The sequence below is a fragment of the Acanthochromis polyacanthus genome, chromosome 1, assembly GCF_021347895.1.
Source record: "Acanthochromis polyacanthus isolate Apoly-LR-REF ecotype Palm Island chromosome 1, KAUST_Apoly_ChrSc, whole genome shotgun sequence".
NCBI lineage: Eukaryota > Metazoa > Chordata > Actinopteri > Pomacentridae > Acanthochromis > Acanthochromis polyacanthus.
This window is the reverse complement of record NC_067113.1, coordinates 50,369,194-50,394,867: the sequence shown is the minus strand read 5'-3', so window position 1 is coordinate 50,394,867 and position 25,674 is coordinate 50,369,194. Positions and strand designations below refer to the sequence as shown.

Sequence of the window (25,674 nt, the reverse complement as noted above, 5' to 3'; positions counted from 1 at the left end):
CATATTTGGTGGCAACACCCGACAAGGTCTGCTGTTTTTGGAGATGCTCTAATTCAGTCATCTAGCCATCAGAGTTTGGCCCTTGCCAGATGTGCTTAGATTCTTATGGATACTCACTTTTGCTGCTTCCAACACATCAGCTCGCTGCTTAATAAATCCCACCCCCGATATTCTGTATTATTCACTTCACCCGTCAGTGGTATTAATGTTGTGCCTAAATAGTTTATGTCTCTGTTTATATTTTCTTCAGCATTATTGACCGTACATTCTGAAATACTACTAGAAATGTCACTAGACTGATAGCAAAAATAATTAACCCTAACCCTATAATCAGTAATGTATAGTTTATTTACATAATTTACATACTGCTTGCAGCTTCTCATATGTGAATACTTGCTCTTTTCCTTTTTTCTATGATATAATTCAAAATATATTTGGGTCATTCCAGGTGAAATGACCAGATATTCCTTGGGGGTGTTGCTGCACCATCTTCAAATTAGTCCTAAATTTGTATGCCATTAGATAGTCACAAAAGTACTTTCTATGCAAAATTGTAGGCCTGTAGCTCAAATAGTTTCTGAGTTGTGGGGGTCTGAAATTTTCAGAATTTGGGCTATGAAAAGCCTCGCCAGCGTTTTTTGCATCTTTTAGTGATTATTTCTCAGCCTCTAAACATACCAGAGAGCTGTGAGTTGGTAAACAAGGCCTCTGCATGTACCTAGTGTCCCACAAACATCCCCAGGTGTTTCCCTACACTCTGCAGGCCGTGGGGGCTTGTTAAAAATGCTAAAAAATTAAGAGACACCTACTCACGAGTGGAGTTTGGGACCTTAAAAGTACTAGAAATACTGCACAGAAGTGTTCTAACACCCCTGGCTTCCATTCTACACAAACCTGTGTGATAACTTAGCAAACTAGAGCTTTCTAGGTACCTCAGTTTGGAAAATATGAGCTCCCAAAGTTGGACGAGATTTTAAATTGGCTATTTTGGGGGGCAAAAATCTCAGTGTGGGACACGTACCAGAGACCCCAAATTTTTCTACAAGACAGTTCTGTCATCTATCACTGTACAAAAAAGCAGCAGGGTTATATTTGTAGTTACTGAGATATTCTTACTCAAAATGGCATGGGTGATGTCAAAATTGTGTTTTGCTTTTCAGTACTTTAAATTGGGATACAAGTATTAGTAGTCATTCCAATGGTAGTATTATGTATGTTTTGTTCTTTTTGAAATGTTAGTTGTTAAAGGTGACTACCTTCAAAAAGTGTAATGACATGTTGCAAATGGGTGTCAACATGTCATTACACTTTTTGAAGGTAGTCACCTTTAACAACTAACATTTCAAAAAGAACAAAACATACATAATACTACCATTGAAATGACTACTAATACTTGTATCCCAATTTAAAGTACTGAAAAGCAAAACACAATTTTGACATCACCCATGCCATTTTGAGTAAGAATATCTCAGTAACTACAAATATAACCCTGCTGCTTTTTTGTACAGTGATAGATGACAGATAGAACTGTCTTGTAGAAAAATTTGGGGTCTCTGGTACGTGTCCCACACTGAGATTTTTGCCCCCCAAAATAGCCAATTTAAAATCTCGTCCAACTTTGGGAGCTCATATTTTCCAAACTGAGGTACCTAGAAAGCTCTAGTTTGCTAAGTTATCACACAGGTTTGTGTAGAATGGAAGCCAGGGGTGTTAGAACACTTCTGTGCAGTATTTCTAGTACTTTAAAGGTCCCAAACTCCACTCGTGAGTAGGTGTCTCTTAAATTTTTAGCATTTTTAACAAGCCCCCACGGCCTGCAGAGTGTAGGGAAACACCTGGGGATGTTTGTGGGGCACTAGGTACATGCAGAGGCCTTGTTTACCAACTCACAGCTCTCTGGTATGTTTAGAGGCTGAGAAATAACCACTAAAAGATGCAAAAAACGCTGGCGAGGCTTTTCATAGCCCAAATTCTGAAAATTTCAGACCCCCACAACTCAGAAACTATTTGAGCTACAGGCCTACAATTTTGCATAGAAAGTACTTTTGTGACTATCTAATGGCATACAAATTTAGGACTAATTTGAAAATGGTGCAGCAACCACCATCTGGTGAAACCACACGGAGTGACCCATTTGTACATTGGACAAAACAGGCAGTCTGAATATGCCAAGTTGGAGTTTGGAAAATTCTAATAATGATTTGTTACTTTGTATGGTATATTATTAACCAAGCCGTTAATGAAATAATTGAAAAAATAGACAGGCGATTTGAACGTATCTAGTTCTATTGTCTCACATTCCCACAATAGCCTTGTGTAAAGAATATATAAATTATAGCAAATGAGCTGCTTCATGTTGCGGCAATAATTTTTAATAACAAGTAGACATGGCCAGAGGTAATCTATTTTTATTGGAGGCAGCAATTCAAGTCCTCACACTTGTAGGGAGCTAAGAAGAAAAACTGCCACTAGACAGTCTGCTCCACATTGATGAGCTAAATAGCGTATATCTAGTAGCTTTAGGTTTCTCTTCATTTTAGAGGACTATTTTTATCTTGATTTGACCCACCTTTGTAGTACCGCCTAGTGTTTGGAAACCATTTCACTTGGTTCCACAGTGCGCATTGACCTTGTTTTGGTCTGCTTTGTGTTCTGATGGTTTGTGTTGATTTGGTATCAATCGGAGACTAAGAGCTCTTACTCTAGTTGTCTCTGGCTTGTAATTTAGACAGGATGTAGCCTCAGTATTATGCACTTGGAGCTCTAAAACATTTATGAAATTTCCCGGAAAGACTTGTTACGTTAAATGATTTTCTGCTCCTCTGCATTTTCCAATTTCATTGTGTTCAGAGTTGCTAGATCACTATCATATCGATTGTTTTAGTCTGCACCACCAATCAGCTGTAGAATGCTGAACAAAAGTTGACGGGCGGTGTCAGCCATGTAGCTGTAGTGTACATGGATACTTCATGTGTGCCTTTACACACAGATCTATGGCCGTGGCTCCATATGTTTTTGCCTTATAACCCCATTAAAACAATGCCTATTTGTTACCCTACATCACTGGTTATGACCAATATGAGTTATGAGAGAACATTTTGGCTCTCAGGCTGGACAATTTGATGGATCTTAGAGGCCTGGAGAAGTAAAACTGTCCAGTATTTCACATCATGTGGCCGTTCCATAACCCCAGGTATGGACCCACTAATTCAAAGTGCAGCGTCTGTGTGGATTGCTCTGGTTATAGGAGCACTATTTTTAGCATCAGGTAACTATTTTTTTTTTGTTAGTTGATATGCTCTGGCTCCTGCTAGCCTCAGTGAATGTCATTTTCTTTTTTGTGAAGAATAAATAGCCTGTTTAACTGTTGAAATCTGTTGTGAAAATATCAGAGAGCTTGTTTGTTTGCTTGACTTTATTTCATGTCAAATTAAACATTTGCTTATGAAAAACTCCTCCATCTCCCCTGGCGAAGTACGGCTTACTATATAATAAGACTAGCATAATACCGTTGCTGTGTATATGGTGTATTTCCAAGTACCGCCTTGCCTATCAAGCATGTCTGTGTATACTCATGTAGTAACTGTGCTGTGTGTGCATGGTGAAGCAGAAAACAAGTGTGTGTGTGTGTTTGGTTCACGTCACACTGGTTCTCTTTGTTTAGCTCTCTATCATAAGACTGCTGGCAGCTGCATCAGAAACTCACTGTTGTATCAGGACTTAAAGCTGCTGTCCGGAGTTTCCGTTTGTTTTCAATCTATGTATCATTTTTTAACAAAGCTTAAATGTGTTAGTCTAGTTCGATACTATAATATAAAGTTAGTATAACGCGATATGAAAATTTATTCCTGAGCTCCGCCTTCCTCTCATAGACCCCCATGTTATTCCAAAAAGCGCCGGTTGCTGCCAACCAATCAAGTTCGAGCTTCAGCTTTGTCATGCTGTCAATCAATGGTTACGCGCACAGCAAGCAAGCCCATGCAGAGGTGGGCGCACTACGCAACCGCGCGCACACTTGTTTTGCTTGTGGAGGAGAGAGCATCAGGGATCAGCAACTTCCAGAAAAGTTACCAATCCCACGGCTTGTCAGGCCAAGAGACTGCAGGACGTTTTTTGGCTCGGGGTGCTCGCGTCGCTCCCCGACCACGGCCTCCATAGCCCGGCTGACGGCTTCGTTTAGATGCCGTGGTCGGGGTGCTCGCCTCGCTCCCCGACCATGGCCTCCATAGCCTGCCTGACGGCTTCATTTAGATGCCCGACCTCTGGAGGAAGATGTTGGGGCGTCTGGGACATACTCTTCGTCAGAGGAGTCATGCAATTCTGAACTCTAGATAGAAATGAATAAACAATGTAACACATATACACGCGTAAATGCACTAAGTTTGATAAACAACGTCATCGAGAGGGATACACGAGTGTAATCACATATTGAAACTTTACTCGTTCGTCCTAGCAGATTCATGTTATTTTGGTATTAGGACAAGTTAGACACAATACAGCATTCTAACGTAATTCCTTTATTATTTACTAAATGTACTAAATGTAGAAGAGGAGAAAACAGCAAAACAGGCAAGATGCTGCAGCACTCCGGGCACGTCTCTCATGTACTGCGCGCGTGCACAAATAAAGGGGCGAAATCAGAGGGAGGGAGGGTGGGATCACCAGTGTTCTGGGAGACGCTGTGATTCAAACTCCGGACAGCAGCTTTAAGGGTCACCATTGGACACACACTTTACTCACCCTTCAGATATCACGTTAGTTTCAAAGTGATGTAACAAAATACTAGATTATCATAATTCTCAACTGGTTTGTGCAGGACTTAAAAAAAGCAACTAAGATTTTGTGTGATATAAATAAATAATAATAAAAACCCAAACATGAAACACCGGCTGGGAAGTTGTGTGGGATGTCTTCTGTCCCCAAAAAGCCAACTCCACCCATGTAAAGCTACAAGTAGGCTGAAACAAACCCTTGCAGTTATTTGCTCTGACTAGCTTTCATCTGGAGCTATAAGGAGACAAGAGGATCAAAGGTGTGTTTTCAGTAATATCATACTTAGGTGGGTGTGTATATGTTGGTTATGTTTAAGTGCAGGTCTCAGTGCAACCACATAGTCCCAGTGAACAGTAAAAGTAGTCATGTGGTCTGCAACAGCAGGTTTAAATCACTGTATTGCTGCCCCACGTACAAAGGGAGGCCTTTCCACCGACCCCCTGCCAGCAGAACACACACAGCATAAAGCACAATGCAGCGAACTGCCCTGCCAAATGAAGAGTTTGACTTCAGAGTGACAAAACCAATATTTGTAAAAGCAAATGCTAAGTGTACACCTGGTAAATATTTACAGGGACACAGTTAAAGCACACTGGGTAAACCTTAGTTGACAAAACAGCAGCAACAGTAGTTAATTGATGCACTTGAAAATGGAGAATTATGATTTTAATTTTGTCATTCTGCAAGACTAATAGATTAGAAGTTATTTCAGTGCAGAGGCGGCCACTGGGACACAAACTGCAATAAACAGAGCTAAGTTATTGACGTCAATACTGTATGCCTGACTAAGCAAGGTCAGGGGCTTAAGATGTTGATAGTTTAATGAAATGAGTCTTCACCAACTCTGAAAAATGCCTGCACTGATTACTATACTCCCACACATAGCTGACTCCAAACACTATTACCGACTCACACTCACCTTGACTTTTCACAAATCTGTATGTTTGACTAGTGCTTACGTTAACAAGGAGTTAAAGTACAAGGCAGCTGACCAACAAAACATGACATCAGAGAAATGACACCGTGTAGTTTAAAGTGCGCTTTCCAAAATGTGTTATCACAAGGAGTCTTTATCTCATGTAATGAGTTTGTGGCTTTTGGACTGATATGATGGCAGCAAAAGTGTTTTTCTCTGTCAAAGGTCAATGTGTCTGTGCTGTTTTAATATGCATTTAAATAAGTTATCATGGCTCCTTTTAAAGAAAACTGATAACATTGCCACAAAAGCTGATACTCTGCAGTAAAAGAGATAAAAAAGACTTAATCAGAAAATTACTACTAGATTAATTTGATAAATGCTCACAGTTAAATGTACAGCCACAAAATGTATCTGCTTAAATATGCACCTTTTTTGCACTATTTCTTTAAGATGTTAAGAATTTGGTAAACTTACATTTAAATTTAAATAAGCATGATAGAAACTTATTAAGCTTAGGTATTTAGGTTAAGATGACTTTCACGTTGTGGAAAAACTTGCTTGTGAAACATGTTTATGGGTAGAGATAAGATACAGATAAGTGCAACTGGTTTTTTAACTGATAAGTCTGTGTAACCTGTCTCTACGAACTCGACAGACCGCTGACTTCATCTGTCTAACTTGAAAAACCAGGGTGGAAGCTCAATGTCCAATCTCACCTGCTGACAGGTAATTAGACCGTTAAAGGATTGATTTGAGAAAGATGGCCTACTTTAAGTGTAAGCTCAAATCCAGTGATTGTACACCATTTGTAACTGTTTTTTGGTCAGTCTTATGTCATCCTTAGCCATGGCATAGTGTAAATACTATGCATGAGAGAGAAATTAAGGAGAATGTTGGCACTTCCTCTTGTGTAAGACGCTGTTTGTTTTGTGACTCTGTATGAGAGGGAGAGTAACGACATAGCAGGTGACACGCTACAGGCGATATCTGATGGAGTGACTCAGGCAGTGAGCGCACATTGAAGGGAAAAAGTCATGCAGCTTGACACCCAGTAACACTCACAACTCACAAACCAGTAGCCACTAGTGGCAAGGATAGAACAGGGATGCTGAACAGTGCTGTAGTACCGGATAAACTTCCTTCATGCGTCAAGTCTTTCTTAAAATCCTAAATCTCAGGCTGTGTCGTCATTGACATGTGTATTAAACAGCCCAAACAGGGACCAAAATAGAGATTCATGTTGCACTTTAATTCATTGGCATCTGTCTTCAGTTAGGTGCTCAGTACATTCCCTGTCACTGCTGAGAGCTCGCTGTTTCTCTCTGATACAATTCTTTATTTTTTTGCAAAGAAAGAACAAAAATCTTGTTTATCAGTCTCCTAAGGAAGTAGCTTGCAATAAAACAAGGCTCTTTGTACCAAACAATAAGACACAGTTGGATGACAGTTGGAGAAAGATCCACCTAGTTATGTTGTTCATTTGCGTGCAATTAAATAAAATGCCTGAACATGGATGTTACCATGCCTGTCTTGCTACATCTCTCTCTCTAGCCAGTCTGAAACAGTTGCCAGTCTGTCCACATGTCTGAAATTGGCTTTTATTTTTTGCAGTAGATGGAGCACCAGCACAGTGATCGTACTATGCTGCATAACCTTTGTCCTACATTTGCCTTTTGCTGAATGAAAATGAAGGAAACACTGCTTACCTTCAAATAGTCTCTGACCTACAACTTAGTGGGGCATTACACAAACACCCACGCACTCACGCAGTCCTCAGGCACAATTGCCTGTCTGACAACAAGATGATGCTGCAAAGCAGGTTTAGTGAATCATATTTTCTGGCCTTCCTTAACATCTTTTCTTGCTTCACTCCTTTTTCTCATGTATTTTGCAGAAGTGAATCTTTCACCCACTTCTGTCCACTGCCCTCATCTGCAGTGAATTTCCTGATAAAACACATTTTCTCTCCCTTGGTTCCCTGGACCAAACAGCTCATGTCTGCAACATGTTTCACAGCATTCACCACCATTTAGGTCCCCTGCCAAAGCCCTGTCCTATATTACACATACTAGTAATGTTGGTTGTCTATAGTACCCATGGTCACATCCACCATGAGTAAAAGGACTCTCGGCCTAAATTGCGCCCTCAGTGCACATTTTAAGAACCTGAAATGGATACTTCTGCTTCTTTTTCATTTTGCTTCCACTTTCTACAACTGCCATCGCTTATTCTTTTCCTTGAAAAAAGAAAGAAAAACAAGACCAAATCAATTCCCATTGACACATCTCCCCAGTTTTCAGTTGTTCTTATTTCCTTTCTTTCCTCGGTTGTTTTCTCTTTTTGTCTGAGCTCCTGGTGGGTTTCTCTGTCGGTTTCAGGGATTGATTTTTCGAGCAGCTACTTCACTGCTCTACACTGACAACGGCTGTCTCCACACTGCTTTGGCGTGTAGTCAGCTGTCTATTATTCTTATTTGTGAGACAAGGAGTAAGATGGTTACAGCAAGTATGAGGGAATGCTGGGCACAAGCTCATGCCTGTGAATAAGTGACCTGTAGGCTGTTAACATGCTAATGCTAGCGTGATGACATGTTAACCATTCTTCTCTGAGCATAGCTTTGTCTAGCAGGAATTTAGGAGTTAAATGTAGTGTCTGCATGAACTGATGTGTTCAGCTGAAATCTGTCTCCTGCCAGTATCTTTAAAGCCCACTAGTTAACAGGTTATATCTTATTTTTATATCTATGAAAAGAAATAATAGTACAAGTGGCTGCTTTTAGTTGTAATGCTAAGTTAAATAACTGACTGCTGGCTTTATTTTCATGTACCATACACACACAAGTAGCGTCGATCTCCTCATTCAGTTCTCAGCAAAAGAGCTTATAAGCATGCTTCCCAAAAAAATACTCATTTTAAAGTAATTTATCTATTGGGATTTAAAGAACAAATAATTGTTCTTTGGGTGTATTTGCATTTCAGTTCAGTGAGAAGTTTAGTGACACGCAAAGCTGCGCAATGAAAAATGGCAGATAAGAGAGTGACTTTGAGAGTGCAATGATGTACTGGTTACAGAGATGGCTTTTTGAATAGATTACCGCAGATTTGGTCTCCTCCAAAGCCAATCAATAATGTTCACGGTCCCATTCTAGTGGCCCTGCAAGAAGCTGAAGCCCTGCCTCTCCTCTTAATGATAAATAATTCTTTACAACAGCATCTGCTACATGTAGGGCACCTACAAGTGCTTTAAGAACAGCTGTTTAATACACTATAGTGTAATAAACGAAGCAACCTTCCATCTGCTGTTTTATAAAGCTGTGTAGACTTGGCATAGCTTCGGAATCAGTTCATCAGACAGCAACATGCAGAGCAGATAAGATGTGCTCTGTGACACTACACTAAAAATAAACACACTGTAAGAGCAAAGTCAGAGCCGGAGAATTTTTCCAGCGTCACTCGAAAGTGTCTGATCAATTCACTGGAACTTACATCCTCAAAACTCCTTGAAAACATGTCTACATCCTTTAACCTGAATGCTTGTGTTGATTGTGATCAAATGTCACATGGGTGGTATTAATATTTAAACATTAATAATGTATAATTTTATAATTTCTTTTTCACATCTTGCTATTGCAGTCTATAAGACACATACTGTATTGTCAGCTGTAGTAGATACATGCACTCGCAATATTGTGACTATTGACCTTTGGGTCAAATCAATAGCATCAATATTAAAAGATCAATAGCATCCACGGTTAAAGAACAATAATGTGTATTAATGGCATGGCTCCGTTCACCTCAGGGATGGTTGATGATGTCACGAGAATAAGATGTCAATTTTAAAACTGGGGGTCAGGGAGTATACTGAAAGATTACTGCTTTTTAAATTTTACAGTTTATACATGTATTAAAATATATCTGACAGCATGCAGTCAGAAATCTGCTCCTTTTCATCTGTTCAGGGATTGGTTGAAAAGCACTGACCACTGAGGAATTTCAATAACGGGACGTGTTGCTCAAGGGTACACTAGAAGAGATATGAAATGAGAGCGCTGGTTTATTCCTTTCTCAGGCCAGGTCTACCCAGCAGGTCATCAGCCAGACTCCTTCAGGCTGCTGCTGTTTTTATCCGGTGTGTTCGTTCCTGTGTCGGCCCCTAAGGTTGAAGTGTCACTGATGGTCTGAGGTTGACGTTATTTTCTGAGCCGCAATAATTGGCAGGAAACAAAGCAGATGGTAAACTTGTCTCTGTGATTGCTTTGTTTCATGGGGGATTTAGTGTGGAAAATGACTGAACCTCACACTGGCACTTTAATAGAGGGAACGAGGGGTGTAGACATCATTTACAAGGCCTTTATGAGCCAAGAAAATTGTGATCATAGATTTACGCGACATGGAACATCTTGATGAGTCACCCTGCATCCTGTTGTCAACAGACGTTTTGTGTCAGCTGTTCTCTCAGAACTGAAACTTCTGTGAAGTTGGCTTGGACCATGGGAAACCCCATTTGGTTCGGGTGTTTGAAAACAGGCATTTTTTTCTCCTCTCCTGTCCGTGTCTTATATTCCATCACAATCTTTTTTTTTTTTTTAAATCTCAACATGGAGTCAGGACAGTGTGTTCTGTCTGCTTTGCTGTTGTTGTTGTTGTGCAGTTGTTTTGTGTCAGTAACACCAATGAACACGTGCACTCTTGTGTTTTGTGATTTTGACTCTGCAGGCAGCCAGAAAAATCAAAATACAGTACACCGAGTTTTATTCACCTTAGCAGATGTTGTCAGCTGTCTGGCATCTATTAATGGTCATTTATTTTCCCACAAAGTGAGTACTTTGTATCTGTGGGGATCTGTAACTCACAACTGATCAATAGATGGTATTTAGGGCTGTTACGATCATGACACATTAGTTGATGATTAGTTGTCAATTGTGGTTAATGATTTAATTATCTTTTTCTGATACTTTCATTTATGTACAGGTGAATGTAAACTGTTCTAACAATAGTGCTGAATAATTGCGGTCAGCTCAAATAGAAGCAATCAGACAAATATGTAATGATTGTGGCAGGCTGAACTGTATAATAACAATGTTTCAAAAGACAGTGTGAAATGGATGGGAGAGTATAAAAGATGCAGCTCGTAGCGATGGAGAATTTTCACCTTAGTCTGTAGTTCCCCTTAACTTTGCTGAGCTGTATCGTTTGTTTCAGGTCTCATACAGGGGAATTTTAGTGCTCGCTCACCACTGTTATAGTGGCAGAACCACACATCACTAAACTTTTCAGCTTTTTATATTGTCAGGAGAACTGTTTGTTCTTGTGTGGCAATCAGGCCACCAGGCTATTATCCTGGGAACTCACTACAGCTGCAAAGATTCCCATAAAAAGTAGTTTATTCTCCTTATTCTTTAGCTAATAAGGAGCCTGAGTGAAATCTAACTCTTCATCATGACTTGGCTTCACAAGAAAAATCACGTGTAAAATTTTCGCAAATAGTCAATCGGAGAGATGGAGAAAGAAGAAAGGAGAGAGATTGATTGGACAATTTCTGAGTGGAGAAGCGTTTGATTTCGATTTGGGAACTCGCCCACTGGCCAGTCAGCTCAAATAGTCTTCTTCATCATCTTCTCAGCATAGAATAGTGTCACTGTCTTGTGGTCAATATCATGGGTTTCGAAACTCTCTTTCTTGTGTGGCTCGAATGATTTTCACTGTCATTTCCTCTTTTTTTCTTGCATGTTGTCCCTCTACCCTTCTTCTTTTAACATGACAATGCTGCTTCACCACCACCGGAATGAGTGTTGTACCTTTTCCTATACTTATATACAAAGTATGTCTGCAGAGGAGGGCTGTATGTGTTTGCAAGTAATCCTCATGAGTGTGTCTGTGTGCGTATGTAACTTTGTGTTTATCGAGGGTAGAATACCCTAACGTATGTGTGGTAGCAGAGGGAGGTAGTTTAAATGAAGTGGTTCAGTGCTCGGGGACATGCTCACATTGACTCGGCCCCTCTGGAGCGCAGTGAGGGTGACACACAGAGAGAAAACAGAAAGCAGCTGCATTTCTCATCTTTTGCAGAACATTAAAGCTTTGGAGAGAAGATACTGCTGTGAAGACATGCAGATATGAACTCATTGTCCCCTATGCAGGCTAAGTGTTTCACCCGGGTACGAAAGTAAATCTTTCAAGCAAGTGTTTGTAGTGATTAAAGTCTATACATGTTTAGTAGAAATGCATGCACAGCTTTACTGCTGTTACCATCATGTGAATTTCTCAGATTTTTAAAATATTATTCTATAGAGTAGTGTAGTGTTTCATAGAACAATGCTGGGCTAGACTTTACGTTGGAGTGAAATTTATGAGGCACTGTGAAATCAAAAGCAATTTTTATATTTTTACTTTACTTGTTTGTATTTTGTAGAAAGGGGATTGCAAATGTAGTAATTCATGACCTTGTGAATCAGAGGACTCTATAGAGATACAGTGATGTGGTGAGAGAAATATAAAGAAAATTAAATTGTAAGTTCACAACAGGGAGAGCATCTACTTCCTGTGTGTGAATCTCGTGTTCCTGTCCTTGACACCTCTCGTCGCTAAGCAGTTCACCATGACAGCAAGTTGGCAGCTCCTCATTGCTTGCAAGTGCTTTTAGATGCAGTATTTTAAGGCCTTGATACGACAGGAAACTTTTGAAGTGGCAGAGACAAAGCAGTTGCTGTATCCTTATCTCTAGGGCAGAACAGTTTCATATGAATGAACGTCTTTGATATTTCTGCAGGACAATTTGTGTCTTAGAGGACTGAAACTTCTGACCTTTAATTTCAAGGCTGTGCCTCCACTAATTATATTTTGAGTCTGGACAGGCAGGTCCAAACAGAATATGAGGCCTTCCTATTGCATTGGCTGCAGCCTATAAGGTTATCCACAATTTTATTGCATTTATGTATTTATTACAGAACATGACAATTATATATAGCATTTACTGGGTTTTTTACAGGCTAGCCTTTTTTATTGATTCAGAAACTGCTTTTGAGATATATGATATGGAAAGATGTGATGTAACGTCTTGGTTCTTTGTTTTGTTTTGATCAGAAATATTTTAAAATTGGAGGATAAACAAATGAGGCTAACTTTTTGTTTCTGTCTCTGCATTCTCTTTTTTTCTCCTTCTCTGTCTCTTTCTTTATTGCAGTCTCTCTCCAGCTTCGTTCCAATAAGACCTGACTGCAAGTGTCGGTCCGGTTTAAAGACTTCTCTGCGGAGTCCAGGTTGGTCTACCATTAAACATTTTCATCATCATTTTCTGATTGCATCAGCTGCAGTTCACATCTGCTCCAACATTCACCCATGTTTGTTTGGTCCCATCAGGTTTGGTCACAGCCACACAGCCACATTTTGTCCGCATCCGCAAGCCTATAGTCCGGTCCCAGCCGAGTCCATTTCAGTTTCTGGTGGAGACCAGTCCAGCGTTTCAAGCTGGACGGAGGAGAGACGAGTGCGGCCGAGGGCCCGGCCTTCGTGCTGCGACACAGAACTTCAAATCTCGTTGAAAACGCCACAGAGCGCACGCCTACAGATCCCATGAGTCCACGGCAGAAAGAAGACACGCCCACCTCAGGTTCTTCAACCAGTCACCTCAGCACCGCAGAGTGCCCCTCACACAATGGGGTGAGTATTCCACACACTCACATGCTGTTGTCTGGTTGGTTCAGGGCCACGTGGCGCGGTGTGGGTCGACTGGTCAAACAGGAAAAGTGTCTTACCAAAGCACACACCCTCACATTTATAATTTAATAGGTGTTGTTAACAGGGAGGTATAATCTTCTGTAACTGATGCTGACCAGTCTGTCCGGTTAAAAATAAAAACACAGAACTTAAACTATACCCTAGATTCTCCCAAATGACAATCTGAATAAACACATTTTTAGCAGTTGTAGTGAAAGACCTGAATGGGGTTTAGTTTTAGTTTTTATTCACATTTTTGCATCAGTATATTCATAAAGCAGCCTGTGATAAACACATGCACCCACACTGGGGTTTATCATGTAGTTAAACTCAAAGTAGATGTGAGTCACACACCACATAAACACGCACACATTGATTAAAACAGTATTTGCTCTTGTGGGTTAATCACTTGCCTTCAGTGTGACGCTGCAGTTTGCTTATCGAACCTTTGAAGATCTGATATGTTTACATAGATCAAAAATCAAGTATATTTAATGTCAAACTTGCTGAAGATGTCAAGATAACTTTGTTTCTCTTTTCAAGTTGGCGTTTTAAATATAAGAGCATATTTAGTCTTTGATTAAGGCCTTTAAAAGTACTATGTGATCAGTTAATTACTATTTTGAGGGATTATCCTTAAAGCATTTTACATTCAAGCATGAAAACATATAGTTCAGTACAAAAAGAGTGAAAAATTCAAGAATCAAAGTAGCATATTATCACACTTCCAGTGAACTGCACTAAAATACAAAACACACACAGTGTACTCATGTCTGCCCCAAAAACCGCAATGAAAACTTGTGAGCTTGACTACATAAGAGTATATTCATAAAAAAGAGCACAGGACAAGGTTACGAACGGTTTGTTGATAGAAATTAGACAAGCTTTAAATGCTCTCTGCTACTATAACTGAGCACCAAAACACCAGAACAGTTGCTTATTGATTGCTTTCTTTGGAGGCCCCTCAGAAATACACAGTTGCTGAAGGAGAATTGAGCTTTATGCGATCAGGTTTCACCAGCAGTTTCTTGGAACTAGGATTCTGCACGGTTTGATCAGGAGCCTGTTTCCCAAACTTTTCACCCTCCACCGCCTCCTTTTATTATCGACACCCTTTCCACCTTCAAGGCTTTTCAAACTCGATGATGAGTCATCTTGTGCTGTAGCAATTAGCAGTGCATCACGATGGGCTCAGCTCTGCATCTTCACTTTTAGTTCCACTCTAAATCTAAAGTGATGTGGCTATTGAATGTGTGCGAGATTCACAACTCTAAAAATAGGTGTTATGACTATATACGGACGTCTTCCCGGAACGAAAGCAAACACATTACCAAAAATGTGTGTGAAAAGCATCCCATGAAGGCAACCTATTGAACTGATCAAACAAATGTGCCAGACGCTCTCCCTCAGAGGCATGGCTTGTGTTCCGTTTTAGTCGGCGTGTGTGTGTGTGCAGGCAGTCAGAGCTGCTGTTGTTTTGTTCAGTGTGAAAGGCAATCAGCAGAGAGCTGAAACACAATAGTGTTTGTGTGTGTGTGCATTGTGTCGAGTCGCGTGTGTTTGTGTTCAGCCTTTTTACCTGCTGTAACACAACACGGATACCTTAGGAGGCGTTAGGGGCCCCTTGCCCCAGTCAGCAAGGGCAGGCTGTCTTAACACCCTACAGGCCACTCTTTGAATTTTTCAGCACGTTGCGTAGGTGTTGGTGTGTGCGTGTGCGTCTTTTAATGTGTTTGTGAGTGTGTGGTATAGCTCTGGGGTTGGTATCACACTTCCTGTTTGCCGTCAGACTGAATCAGATGCCAGTCAGTCTCTTTGTTTGTCAGTTTGAGCTACATTATTTATCTATGAATTTTATTTTACCGTATGTTACAGGATTGGTTTCTCCACGTTGAATTTTTTTTCCTGTTTAAACCTTTTCTAAACTCCCTGTGGTATTCTGGTATTTGAGTACTTTCCTGATCCCACCCTGCAATTTGCAGAGATGAATTTTGGAACAATAGCGTTGTACCTGCCAAACGCCTCACCCTGTTACCTTTGTATCGAGTATGTGATGTTGCAGTAAAAATTTGCAAGGACGGCGCCTGTCAAACTAACACTAAAACTCTGCATTTTTCAGTTCATATTCATTTTAAGTGCTGAAGTTCCAGCGCTATTAAAATTCAATTAAATGTCTTTTATAGGTTGTTTAATTCAATTCAAGTAATTAAGACTTGGAAGAATTTTGTGTGAAATGAGCTGTTAGGTCAGTGAGGTTCAATTGCAGCTAATGAAAATTAGATTATTAGTGGAGAGTAGTAAAGATCCCACTGAGAACTAAAGATAGCCAACGAACCCAATAAAGTCTGATAACATTTAGCGGTGTTCCAAGGGACTAATTTCCCTGCTGATTAAATGGGAATTTAATTTTAGACTTGTTGACGAGTCTAAAAGTACGAAAATGCTGGTTGTGCTCAAAGCTGGATGTGATCATTTTGTGCCCACAGTCATTGCTACGATGAGCTGTGTTCTCTTTTCAGACTGAGCATGAGTAAAAAATGTCATATCAAGTGTGGCTGGTGTTTGTGTTGCAAGCACCAGCAGACTTCTTTCTTGTGGTTAAAGTGTACATGCCTGTGCTCAGTGTGGTTATGCGTTGCTCCGGTTGGTTATATGCCAGAGTGTTCTGGCACATTTTTGTTTTATTTTCTTACGTCAAAATGCTGCCAGACAACGCTACTTTGACGAAATGTCATCTGTCCCACTTTTGATTGACACCCAATTGTTGTACATTAATGAAATATCAATAATTAGTTTAACCAACTAGTATTTCTGGTGTTGACTAGAAAAGGTATTAATGTTAAGTTTAGTTGACTAATTATGCACATCCCTAATACCATGATCCTGTTCTTTAACTCTCTGAAACTCACATAGCTTCTGGACGTATTCTTTGCTCCTGTGACGTTTTTCTTCACTGTGGACCCTTTCTTCACAGCAACATAAAATCTCTCATGTCTACAGAAACAGCACCACTATGGCTAGAAGCAGAGAGAACTTAAAAATGTCTTCTATGCAGTATGATATAGTTATAATAAATATAAGGTATAAATCACAGAAAAAAACAAAAATTTAATTTCTTTGATTATTTTTTTCCCCAAATTTAAACAACTTAGAATCAGTTTGTACAAAAAGTGTCAGCATGTCCTACCACTAATGGAAGGAAAGCATACTGACTTCTACATATTCTAGATGATTTACTTTTTAGATTGTACTTTTTTTTTTGTCCATTCTTGTCGCCTACTCAGATCTGCTGTGTGTAAACATGGACTAAAATGTTGTAGAATTTTTATTGCACTTTGTCATTATGCTGAACAGTCCAAAGGGTTACAGCAAATGGGTTTTTTTCTGCAGATTTTTAAATGAGATGTACAGTGATTCTGATAAAATTCCAATGTTTAGCTTAGATCTTTTTTGTTTTTCCCACAAAACCGAATATCACACATAATTTGTTAAAGCACCATAGAAAACTTTGAAATCTGACTGTAATTTTAGCAATAAAAAAAAATGAAAACACGCATTTCAAACCCTCTGCCAGGTTTGGGGTTCAGATGGTTAAAAATCTTTTTATCAGAGAAAAACAACAACAAATCCTGAAACAAACTCAACGTGTGGTATGTGCACGGAATGAGCGAGAAGATGAGAGCATCAGCCAAAAATGCAAACTGAGGATTTTTATTGCAAACATGCGCCCACACACAAATATTGACAACAGTATAAAAGGGAAATTCCAACAGCAACTCCAGCAGTGAACAAATACCACTACATCTTGGACCTCAGAGAGCTTTGCACATCCTCTCTTTGTGCTGGCCTTTATTGCTTTTCACGCATCTCCGGTTAATGTGACATCAGGTTTTACTTCCTTTTATTGTACCTGCCATCCACTATTACAATCATGGAGTTGTTCCAGCATTCTCCTTAGTTATTATGCATTAAGCCCTCAGACAAATCAGTACTGGTAATGCTGATGTCCGGGTGCCTATCACATGCTCTACTGATTTTTAAAATCTCACAGCGCTGTAGGTGATGCATGAGCCCAGTTTGATGTCCGTTTTTCATCCAATGAGGCAAGACAACTCAAAAACCTACTTTGAAGTGACTTGAGAGATTAAAGACCCTTGATTTAAGCGCTCCGTATACAGTTTGATAACTTTGGCTCTTCCACTACCGTTCAAAAGTTTGGGGTCACCTAGAAATGTCCTTATTCTTGAAAGAAAAGCTTTTTTTTTTTTCAATGAAGACAACATTAAATGAATCAGAAATACAGTCTAGACATTGTTAATGTGGTAAATGACTTTTCTAGCTGAAAACGGCTGATTTTTAATGGAATATCTCCATAGGGGTACAGAGGTACATTTCCAGCAACCATCACTCCTGTGTTCTAATGCTACATTGTGTTAGCTAATGGTGTTGAAAGGATCATTGATGATTAGAAAACCCTTGTGTAATTATGCTAGCACATGAATAAAAGTGTGAGTTTTCATGGAAAACATGAAATTGCCAGGGTGACTCCAAGCTTTTGAACGGTAGTACAGTTGCCGTGCTAATTCAGATTTTTTATGCCTTCATCATAGTCTCGGACACGAACAGAGAGAACAGTTTGTCTTGTGGTGGCCAGAGCACAGTGTGCGTGTCAGTGTGCGTGCTTTTGACTCGGGATGAATGTTTTCGGAACATACCGTGTGTTTTTAAGGGTCTTGGCATCTTTTCTAAATTGTTATTGTCTCAAAGGAGCATTGCACATGTGTGAGTCACATGTTGAACCTCTCCGTGCTGTGCAGGGGTTATGGTGTACAAGGGTGAGCACTCCTCTGCTTCATTTGTTACACATTCCTACTCTGCTCTGTCATTGGTCCAGTGAGTCTCAGCTGTAATCCTGTTGGTTGGCCACTGCTTCCTGGGTCCCGCCCTCAGCTGTACAGTCAGCGTGTGACTGCGTTTACATTGAGTCCAAAGTTCCACTGGAAGACGGAATTTTTTCCTCAAAAGCGTCACCGCCTTTGCTTCCCTGTCACACTTATCTTCATCAAGCTGAATGTAGAGCGCCAAACAGCTAATTGGAGCAGAGGATTCGTCATAACACACTCAGTTTACACGTGTCTTCGGTGTGTGTGCATGTGTTGAGTCATTAGTCCAGTGAAAGTCATTAGCCAGATCTACATACAGAATAGATAATGAGTCTGAGGGGAGCTGGATATATGTTTTTTTGTGTATGTGCGTGAGACGGAGGAGGAGGAGATTGGTCTTTAGGGACTTTTAAGAAAAACTGCCTCATTTAATCTGAAGCAGATCAGTCTCTCAAGAGATTTCCTCTTGATCTTGTGTCTGTATATCATCCCAGACTGGCTTCTTAGCTCATGCGAGAAGTGTTGGAAGTGTCTGTCACCGTTACTGTGGACTTTGTCATGCACTGTACATTTTTTTATGGAATCTGTGATCACATCTAGATAAGAGCACATAGGTCCAAGAGTAAAACAGAATCAGTCTGAATAATTTACACAATCAAACTTTCATGTCAGCATCAAGATAAAATAAATAACTGACAAAACATTTATTATATAATCCTAGTATAGCTCATCTTGTTCCTTTTCCAGGCTTTGAGCCAAAGCTAGAAAACGTGGACACCATGCTCATATTTGATCATGTCTGTACCAGGGTTCTGTCATTTTTACCTCCACCAAGGAGGTTATGTGACACCCGGCGTTTGTGTGTCCGTCTGTCTGTCTGTCTGGTAGCAAGATAACTCAAAAACGCCTGGGCAGATTCAGATGAAATTTTGAGGGGATGTAGACTATGGTAAGAGGAAGAGCTGATTTAATTTTGGTGGCAATTCGGAAAGGATCCTGGATTCTGGATCACTTTGAATTTTTTAGTATGTTTTAGTATGTGGTCCAAAATATGACAAAAACATCATAGGTTAGTATGTTGTCCCACAAATTGGAACAAGGTGCCCAGATAGCTCAACTGGTTAAGAAACGGAACTGTGTCAGAGACGCAGATTCGATTCCAGCTCATGATCCTTTACTGCATGGGTTTCCTGTTTTCCTCTCTATCCTTGGCGGAGGTCTGCACTCTCTGAGTGCTTTTCTAGTTTGTTAAAGTGATAAACTGAGACTTTTCAGTCATCACATTGCCTGCATTAACCTTTTTGCTCTTTATCTACCTTCACATTAGTGAAAAAAAATTAAAGTATTAAAATAACAGAATTATCCAACTGTATTTTCTAAATTCAGGGTGTGCCTGCAGCGCACTGATAAGTCCATTTACACTCTATCGGACACACACATGCTTTCCTGTGCACAAACCTGTACACACACATATGTTAAAGCAGTGTACTCATGCAATGTTCCTTCAAACTTCCCCAAAGCCCGAATGTTTGCTTGTGTAATAGTCTGGTTGCCCTTTTAGCGACTTGATCAAATCTTTGTTTTTTTTAAAAATAAATTCTGTTTGAAGAGAGTCTCTCTGGTGTTTCCGAGGAAACTGGTTCCAAGAAAAACGGAAACGGTTCACTGCTGAAGTATGACGACAACTGAGGTGGTTGGTAACCGGCACATGTGACTGTGTCAGACCAACGGCAGCCTGGTCGCGCTGACCTCCAGACTGTTTCCGTCATACATGATGAGCTGTTATACTGTGAAGTCTCTGGGCTAAGGATGGACGCTTCCCAGAGGGATGGGATCATATATTTGGCTGCACGGACATTCGCTTCCACACTGAGTGAAATTTGACTCCACAACCTCTGCCATAATGACTTGTTGGAGAGACTGGGCAGCTGAGGTTGAGTCACGTGTTTCTAGCATACTGCAATATCAAAGCTGTGTCTGCGTGAGTGAGTGCAAGTGAGTGAGGGATAGCCCGGATTTCCAAGAACATTATTTCTCTTCACTCCCCCCTCTTCTGAATAGCCTCTCTGAGTTGTAGGATCTGATTACAGCAACTTCAGCTGAACAGTCTGCAGCCAAACCTCCTGCATCACCTGCTGCTAAACCTCAGCTCGGTGGTTTTCACAGTCTGGATTGACGTTCTACAAGGGAAACATGATTTCTTTTTCTGGTTTCGAGCTGACATCTGGTCATTTCCATTCTTTCATTTCATATGTAGACAACTCGAGCTTCCTCTTTACAATCAGCTCTTTTCACCACCTTTTATTTGGTATAAAGATGATCAGATGCTCATGAAAAGACACACAATGCACTTAAAAACCCTCTTAAATCGCATTTTCTTCTGGTATTGGTAGCACCTATTGACACTTGGAAAAATGTTGTCCTTGTTTGCTCCAGTTTAAGTTAAATGTTGCTATTTTGTGATATATGGCATTGTAGCTGTCCCATACTACATAGAAGACAGGTTTGAGTTCTCTCTACTTGTAGTCATAGTTGAGCAGTTTCCTTAGAGGTGCAGGACTTTATAGTGCAGAGAAAAATGAGCCCACAGTGAGTAAAATGTGATAGGAGCAGAAAACACTTCAAAAGTACTTGGAGTTCAAAGGGTTAACCGTGGTTCTCCAGAAAGAGGCAGGACATCACTCTGTGAGAGAGTTGAAAGTGTTTTCCCAGTTTTCTGTACGTATGCGTCCACTGTTGTGTGAAAACTGAAACTCTTCAAAACATCATTTTTTCACAAGCTATCAGCTTCGTGACTGCACATTTTTTTACCATTCCTGTTGTTTTTAAGAAGGTTTATTTAGCTCTAGACATAAACAGAATTTCTGTTGGCTCATATTTGTCGCTTAACCTTCACCATCTGAAATTTGTTTTTCTCTTACACTTTTCATCACCGTTTAAGACACACATTACTTTTCAATTATTGATCAATCTTTTGGCGTTTTAAATACATAAAAATCTGCTGAATTTTTTTCACAGCAGTTGCTAAATCCCAGAGAGGCATCTTTTAAATTGATTAAAAAAAACAATCGTACTATAGCAATGTAATATCCAGGAAGTGTGAAGCGGAAGCAAGGAATATTCCTGTAACGATTAATTTATTATCAAACTACATTCTGTTCATTTTCTGTCAAGTTACGGCTTCAGGTCTGTATCATAGATAATGATTGCTTCGTGAAGTCACATTCATGTAGTGAAATTGTTGAAAATTAATCCATACTGTTTTTACAATATCTTCTCTGTTTAAAGTTGCCATTGCCAGTGTAATTTCTGAACATACAGTTCATGTGTGGCTAATAGTAGTCAGCACAGTGGCTGTATTTGCACTGTTACAGTGCAGCAGATGCCCTCCTGTTGTTCTGTACATATTGTGTGAAATAGCGGTGTGTATGTCCTGCGTATGGTGTGCAGCCAAGTGCGTCACCATGCTTCATTTGGCCCAGTATCATCTGTGCAGGTGAGAACGCATACGTGTGTGTATATATACCAGCGTCTCTGCAGGCTCAGATTTAGTTATGACATCTTGAATACGTTAGAGGACACCCTGATGTCTCCCCCCTGCACACACACACACAGAATACACTCTTTAAGAATAACCTCACAAGCCACAGTGAGACTGGTTAGCATCTGGATTTAAGGCTACACTTACATTACACGCATGCACGGACAAACACACACACACACACACGAGAGGTTATTACTGACACACACACTCAGAACCGCAGAGCACACGTGACTGTTTGGCATTCACCCAGATACCCTCCAGCCACATAGTGTGCTCAATCACCGATGCTCCCCCCAACACACACGGAATCGATGTCAGGTGCCACCTTCATCTCGGATTTGAAACACAGTGGATTTATTAGGCAGTGTTTTTACAGTTGCTTCAGGTGCGATGGGACCTCTTTGTGTTGCTTCTATACGTTGCAGCAGACTGAGATTTGTCCTCATGCGTGGTTGAGCACAACAACACACACACACACACACACACACACACACACACACATTTGTACTTCTATCTTAGTGAGGACATCCATAGGCGTAATGCATTTCCTAGAGCCTTACCCTAACCTTAACCATCACAACTGATTGCCTAACCCTAATCCTTACCCTAACCCTAACCAAACCTCAATTCATACCTGTTCTCTAAAAACAAGTCTTCACCCTCAAACATGGCTGTTTCAAAGTGAGGACCGGCCAAAATGTCCTCACTTTGTAAAAATGTTCTCACTTTGATAGTTAAATGCAGAAAATGGTACTCACCATGTAGCAAATACAAGAACACACACACACACAGATAGACAGCAAGACAAACAAACCGAGACTTCAGGAACCCGAAAGTGAGCGTCTACAGGCGACACGTCACGGTCAACACACGCACTCACACCAGCAGGGACCATGCTGGTGCAGTGTATTTTGCCTGGTGGGTCTTTAAAAATGGGTTAGTCATGCATTATATATATAACAGGACTTCTTTTTCCCTCTCTTTCTGCACTTCTCTTGTTCTCCTGACTGTGTCTGTCTCACAGTTTGTTTTTTTCTAATTTCCTCACTCCGGTCCCCATTTTGTTCTTCACCTCCTTCTCCTCCTCTGTAATAATCAAAATCAACGGAAGACGCATCTTTTCTAATCATTTCAGAGGAATGTAGTATGTGTGTGTATGTGTGTGTGTGGAGGAGGTCTGTTTTAGCATTAGAGGAATAAGAAAAAAAATTGGCTCCATGTTTTATTGCATATGAAGCCTTATCAGTTTTTTCCACCTGAATCCACATACACACACACACACACACACACACACACACACATCCACCGCATGTCCGGTTTAGTGCATGTGTGTGCGTTTAACTCTGCGTGGGTCTGTGTGTGACTGTTTGTGTGTCAGTTATGATGAATGACTGTGTATTTATCACAAAGCACTAGCCGTATTAATTCTGTCTCCGGCTCCCCAGCTGTGACAGCTATTGTGTTAGATTGAATTCACACTGTCTGTTCGAAGCTTCCATTTATAAACAGAAGCTTCGAACAGGCATTGTCGACATCTGTTCAATAAAAATGAGCTCTGTTTTCTTAAAATACACTCTGTGTTTTCATTTTGCTTGTTACAATGCTAGTAATCTGATTTTGGTTGCATATAGTTGGACAACAAAGCACAAATTACTAGCAGTGAGTGTCATAATTCACTTCTTAGTCACTCTAGCTCCTAAAATTTTAACATAGGCTTTTCTGCTTGTGCACAATTATTACACACTTGGACCCTCTAAAGCAGAGGCGTCAAACATGCGGCCTGCGGGCCAAAACAGGCTCACCAGATGTCCCAATCCGGCCCCTGTGATGACTTTCTAAAATGTAAAAATTACGGAGAAGAAGACATAAACTGCCTATTGTAAATTTGTAAAACCATAAATTTTAAATAATTTCTAGACCATGGCAAGTTGTAATAAAGTAAAATACTATCTTGCTCATTGTTCTTTTGTAGTTTTGTGTCTAATTTTTGTAATATTTTGTCTTGTTTTGCTGTTTTTTGTCTTCTTTTTCTGACTTTTTTTTGCTTGTATCATGTTTTTTTTGTCATTTTGTGTCTCATTTTTGTTGTTTTGTGTTTCCCTTTTGTCCCGCTTGCATCTTTTTTCTATTTTTTTGTTGTTTTGTTTCCCACTTTTGTTGTATTGTGTCTTGTTGTTGTAATCTTTAGTCTTGTTTTTATTTTTTTGTCTGACTTTTGTCATGTTGATCATAAAGTAAAATACTATATTGTTCAGTTCCAGATAACTCAGTGTTTTGTACCTTTGTAGAAACACTTGATCTGTAAGTTTTAATGTGTAAAAGATAAACTGAGTCATAATAGTGTTGAAATTGCACTTACTTTTCTGAAGAAATTTTAGGTTGTTCATGATGTTTTGTAAAAAAAAAAAAAAATCCAATTCCTTAAATGTGAATATTTTCAGAACATACTGTTTTGCACCAAAACAAAGGGAAAAGGGTGGTATTGTCATTATTTATAGGTTATTATGCTGTGATTTTACTTTTTCAGCCCACTAGAGATCTAACTGGGCTGAATGTGGCCCCTGAACTAAAATGAGTTTGACACCCCTGATCTAAAGGATTCTTAAGATGAATCTGAGGGGTTAAGATACCAAAGATTGTGTTTACCCACTGCTTGCCTTAATATAGTATATTTCTACCTTTTTAAAATGTGTTTTAAGCTGTTCAATCTCAGAAGCTGAAGAACTTTATGGGTATTTCATAATAAGGTTATTACAGTAGGCCACAAGTAGTTCTTCATGTATTTTAAGGTGGCATATTGTACTCAAAAAGGGTTGGGAAACACGGCTTTGAGACATTTTTCTTGTAATTACATTTTATAGCATTCAGTACACGTAAACAAACAGGTTCTATCTATTCGTAGTGTATTGAAGTCGTCGTGTGAAGTACATAGTTGCAGCCCGGGGCAGATTTTCCCAACATGTAATCTTATTTCACAGTCTGTGTTGTCTTATGACCCTCAAGATGAATCTGTGTTGTTGTCACTGGCCAGCAGCAGGTTTTGCCAAAGGATCTATAATGAACCCGGTAGGAAGTTCGCTTGCCATGCTGGATTTCATTTGCATGTGAGAGGAGGAATTATGCAAGCTGGGATCAATAAAGTGACACGCATGTCTGAAATGACAGCTTCATGTTAAAGGTCACCTCTTCTGGCTTCCACTTTGAATGAAAGAAATGAAGACTGTTTAAAAAGAGAGAGAGACAACCAGTCATAAAAAATAATCTCAACAGTGTGTCTGTTTCTTTTCAGACTGTCCCAGATGAGGAGAGACGGATAAATGAAGAGGACAGCAGAGGGAGAGAAGGAGAGAAAGAGCAGGAAGAGGATGAGAGGAGCAGTGATGAAGGTTTCATGGGGATGACTCCACTCCTTCAAGCTCATCACGCCATGGAGAGGATGGAGGAGTTTGTACACAAGGTAGTGAACGCATAAACACTTGAACTACCTACTTCCCCTGAATCTTTCCCTTTATCTTCATCTGTACTGATGTTTAGAAGTACCGCACCTTTAACTCCACTCCACATTAACTGCTTGGTTTACACAAGCAGTTTTATCACGGCTCTCAATAAAGCAACACAGTAAAAGGAACCAATAAAACCATAAAAACAACAGAGATAGAGCTTTGTGTTCTGAACAAACTTTGCACATCACTTTTTATCTCCTATTAAGTTGTACTTTATTGATACCTTTCGTAAGTCTGGGTATAAGCCAAACTGGAAAATGTCCAAATACATGGGAAAAAATCCACCAGTTTTCAAGAGAAAAGAAAGTGTCTTACTGTGTAGTTTAAGAACATAAAG

General features: G+C 40.0%; 1 protein-coding gene across 1 annotated transcript in view; it reads left to right on the top strand.

Moving 5' to 3' along the window:
* The window catches only part of adipor2 (adiponectin receptor 2), a 37,863-nt gene that overhangs the window by 3,569 nt on the left and 8,620 nt on the right, over positions 1–25,674 (top strand). Inside the window, exons 2-4 of the mRNA XM_022210737.2 lie at positions 12,875–12,950; positions 13,051–13,350; positions 25,124–25,291. Coding sequence (XP_022066429.1) covers positions 13,264–13,350; positions 25,124–25,291 — 255 coding nt within the window. The 5' untranslated portion in view covers positions 12,875–12,950; positions 13,051–13,263. The remainder of the gene's footprint in view (positions 1–12,874; positions 12,951–13,050; positions 13,351–25,123; positions 25,292–25,674) is intronic.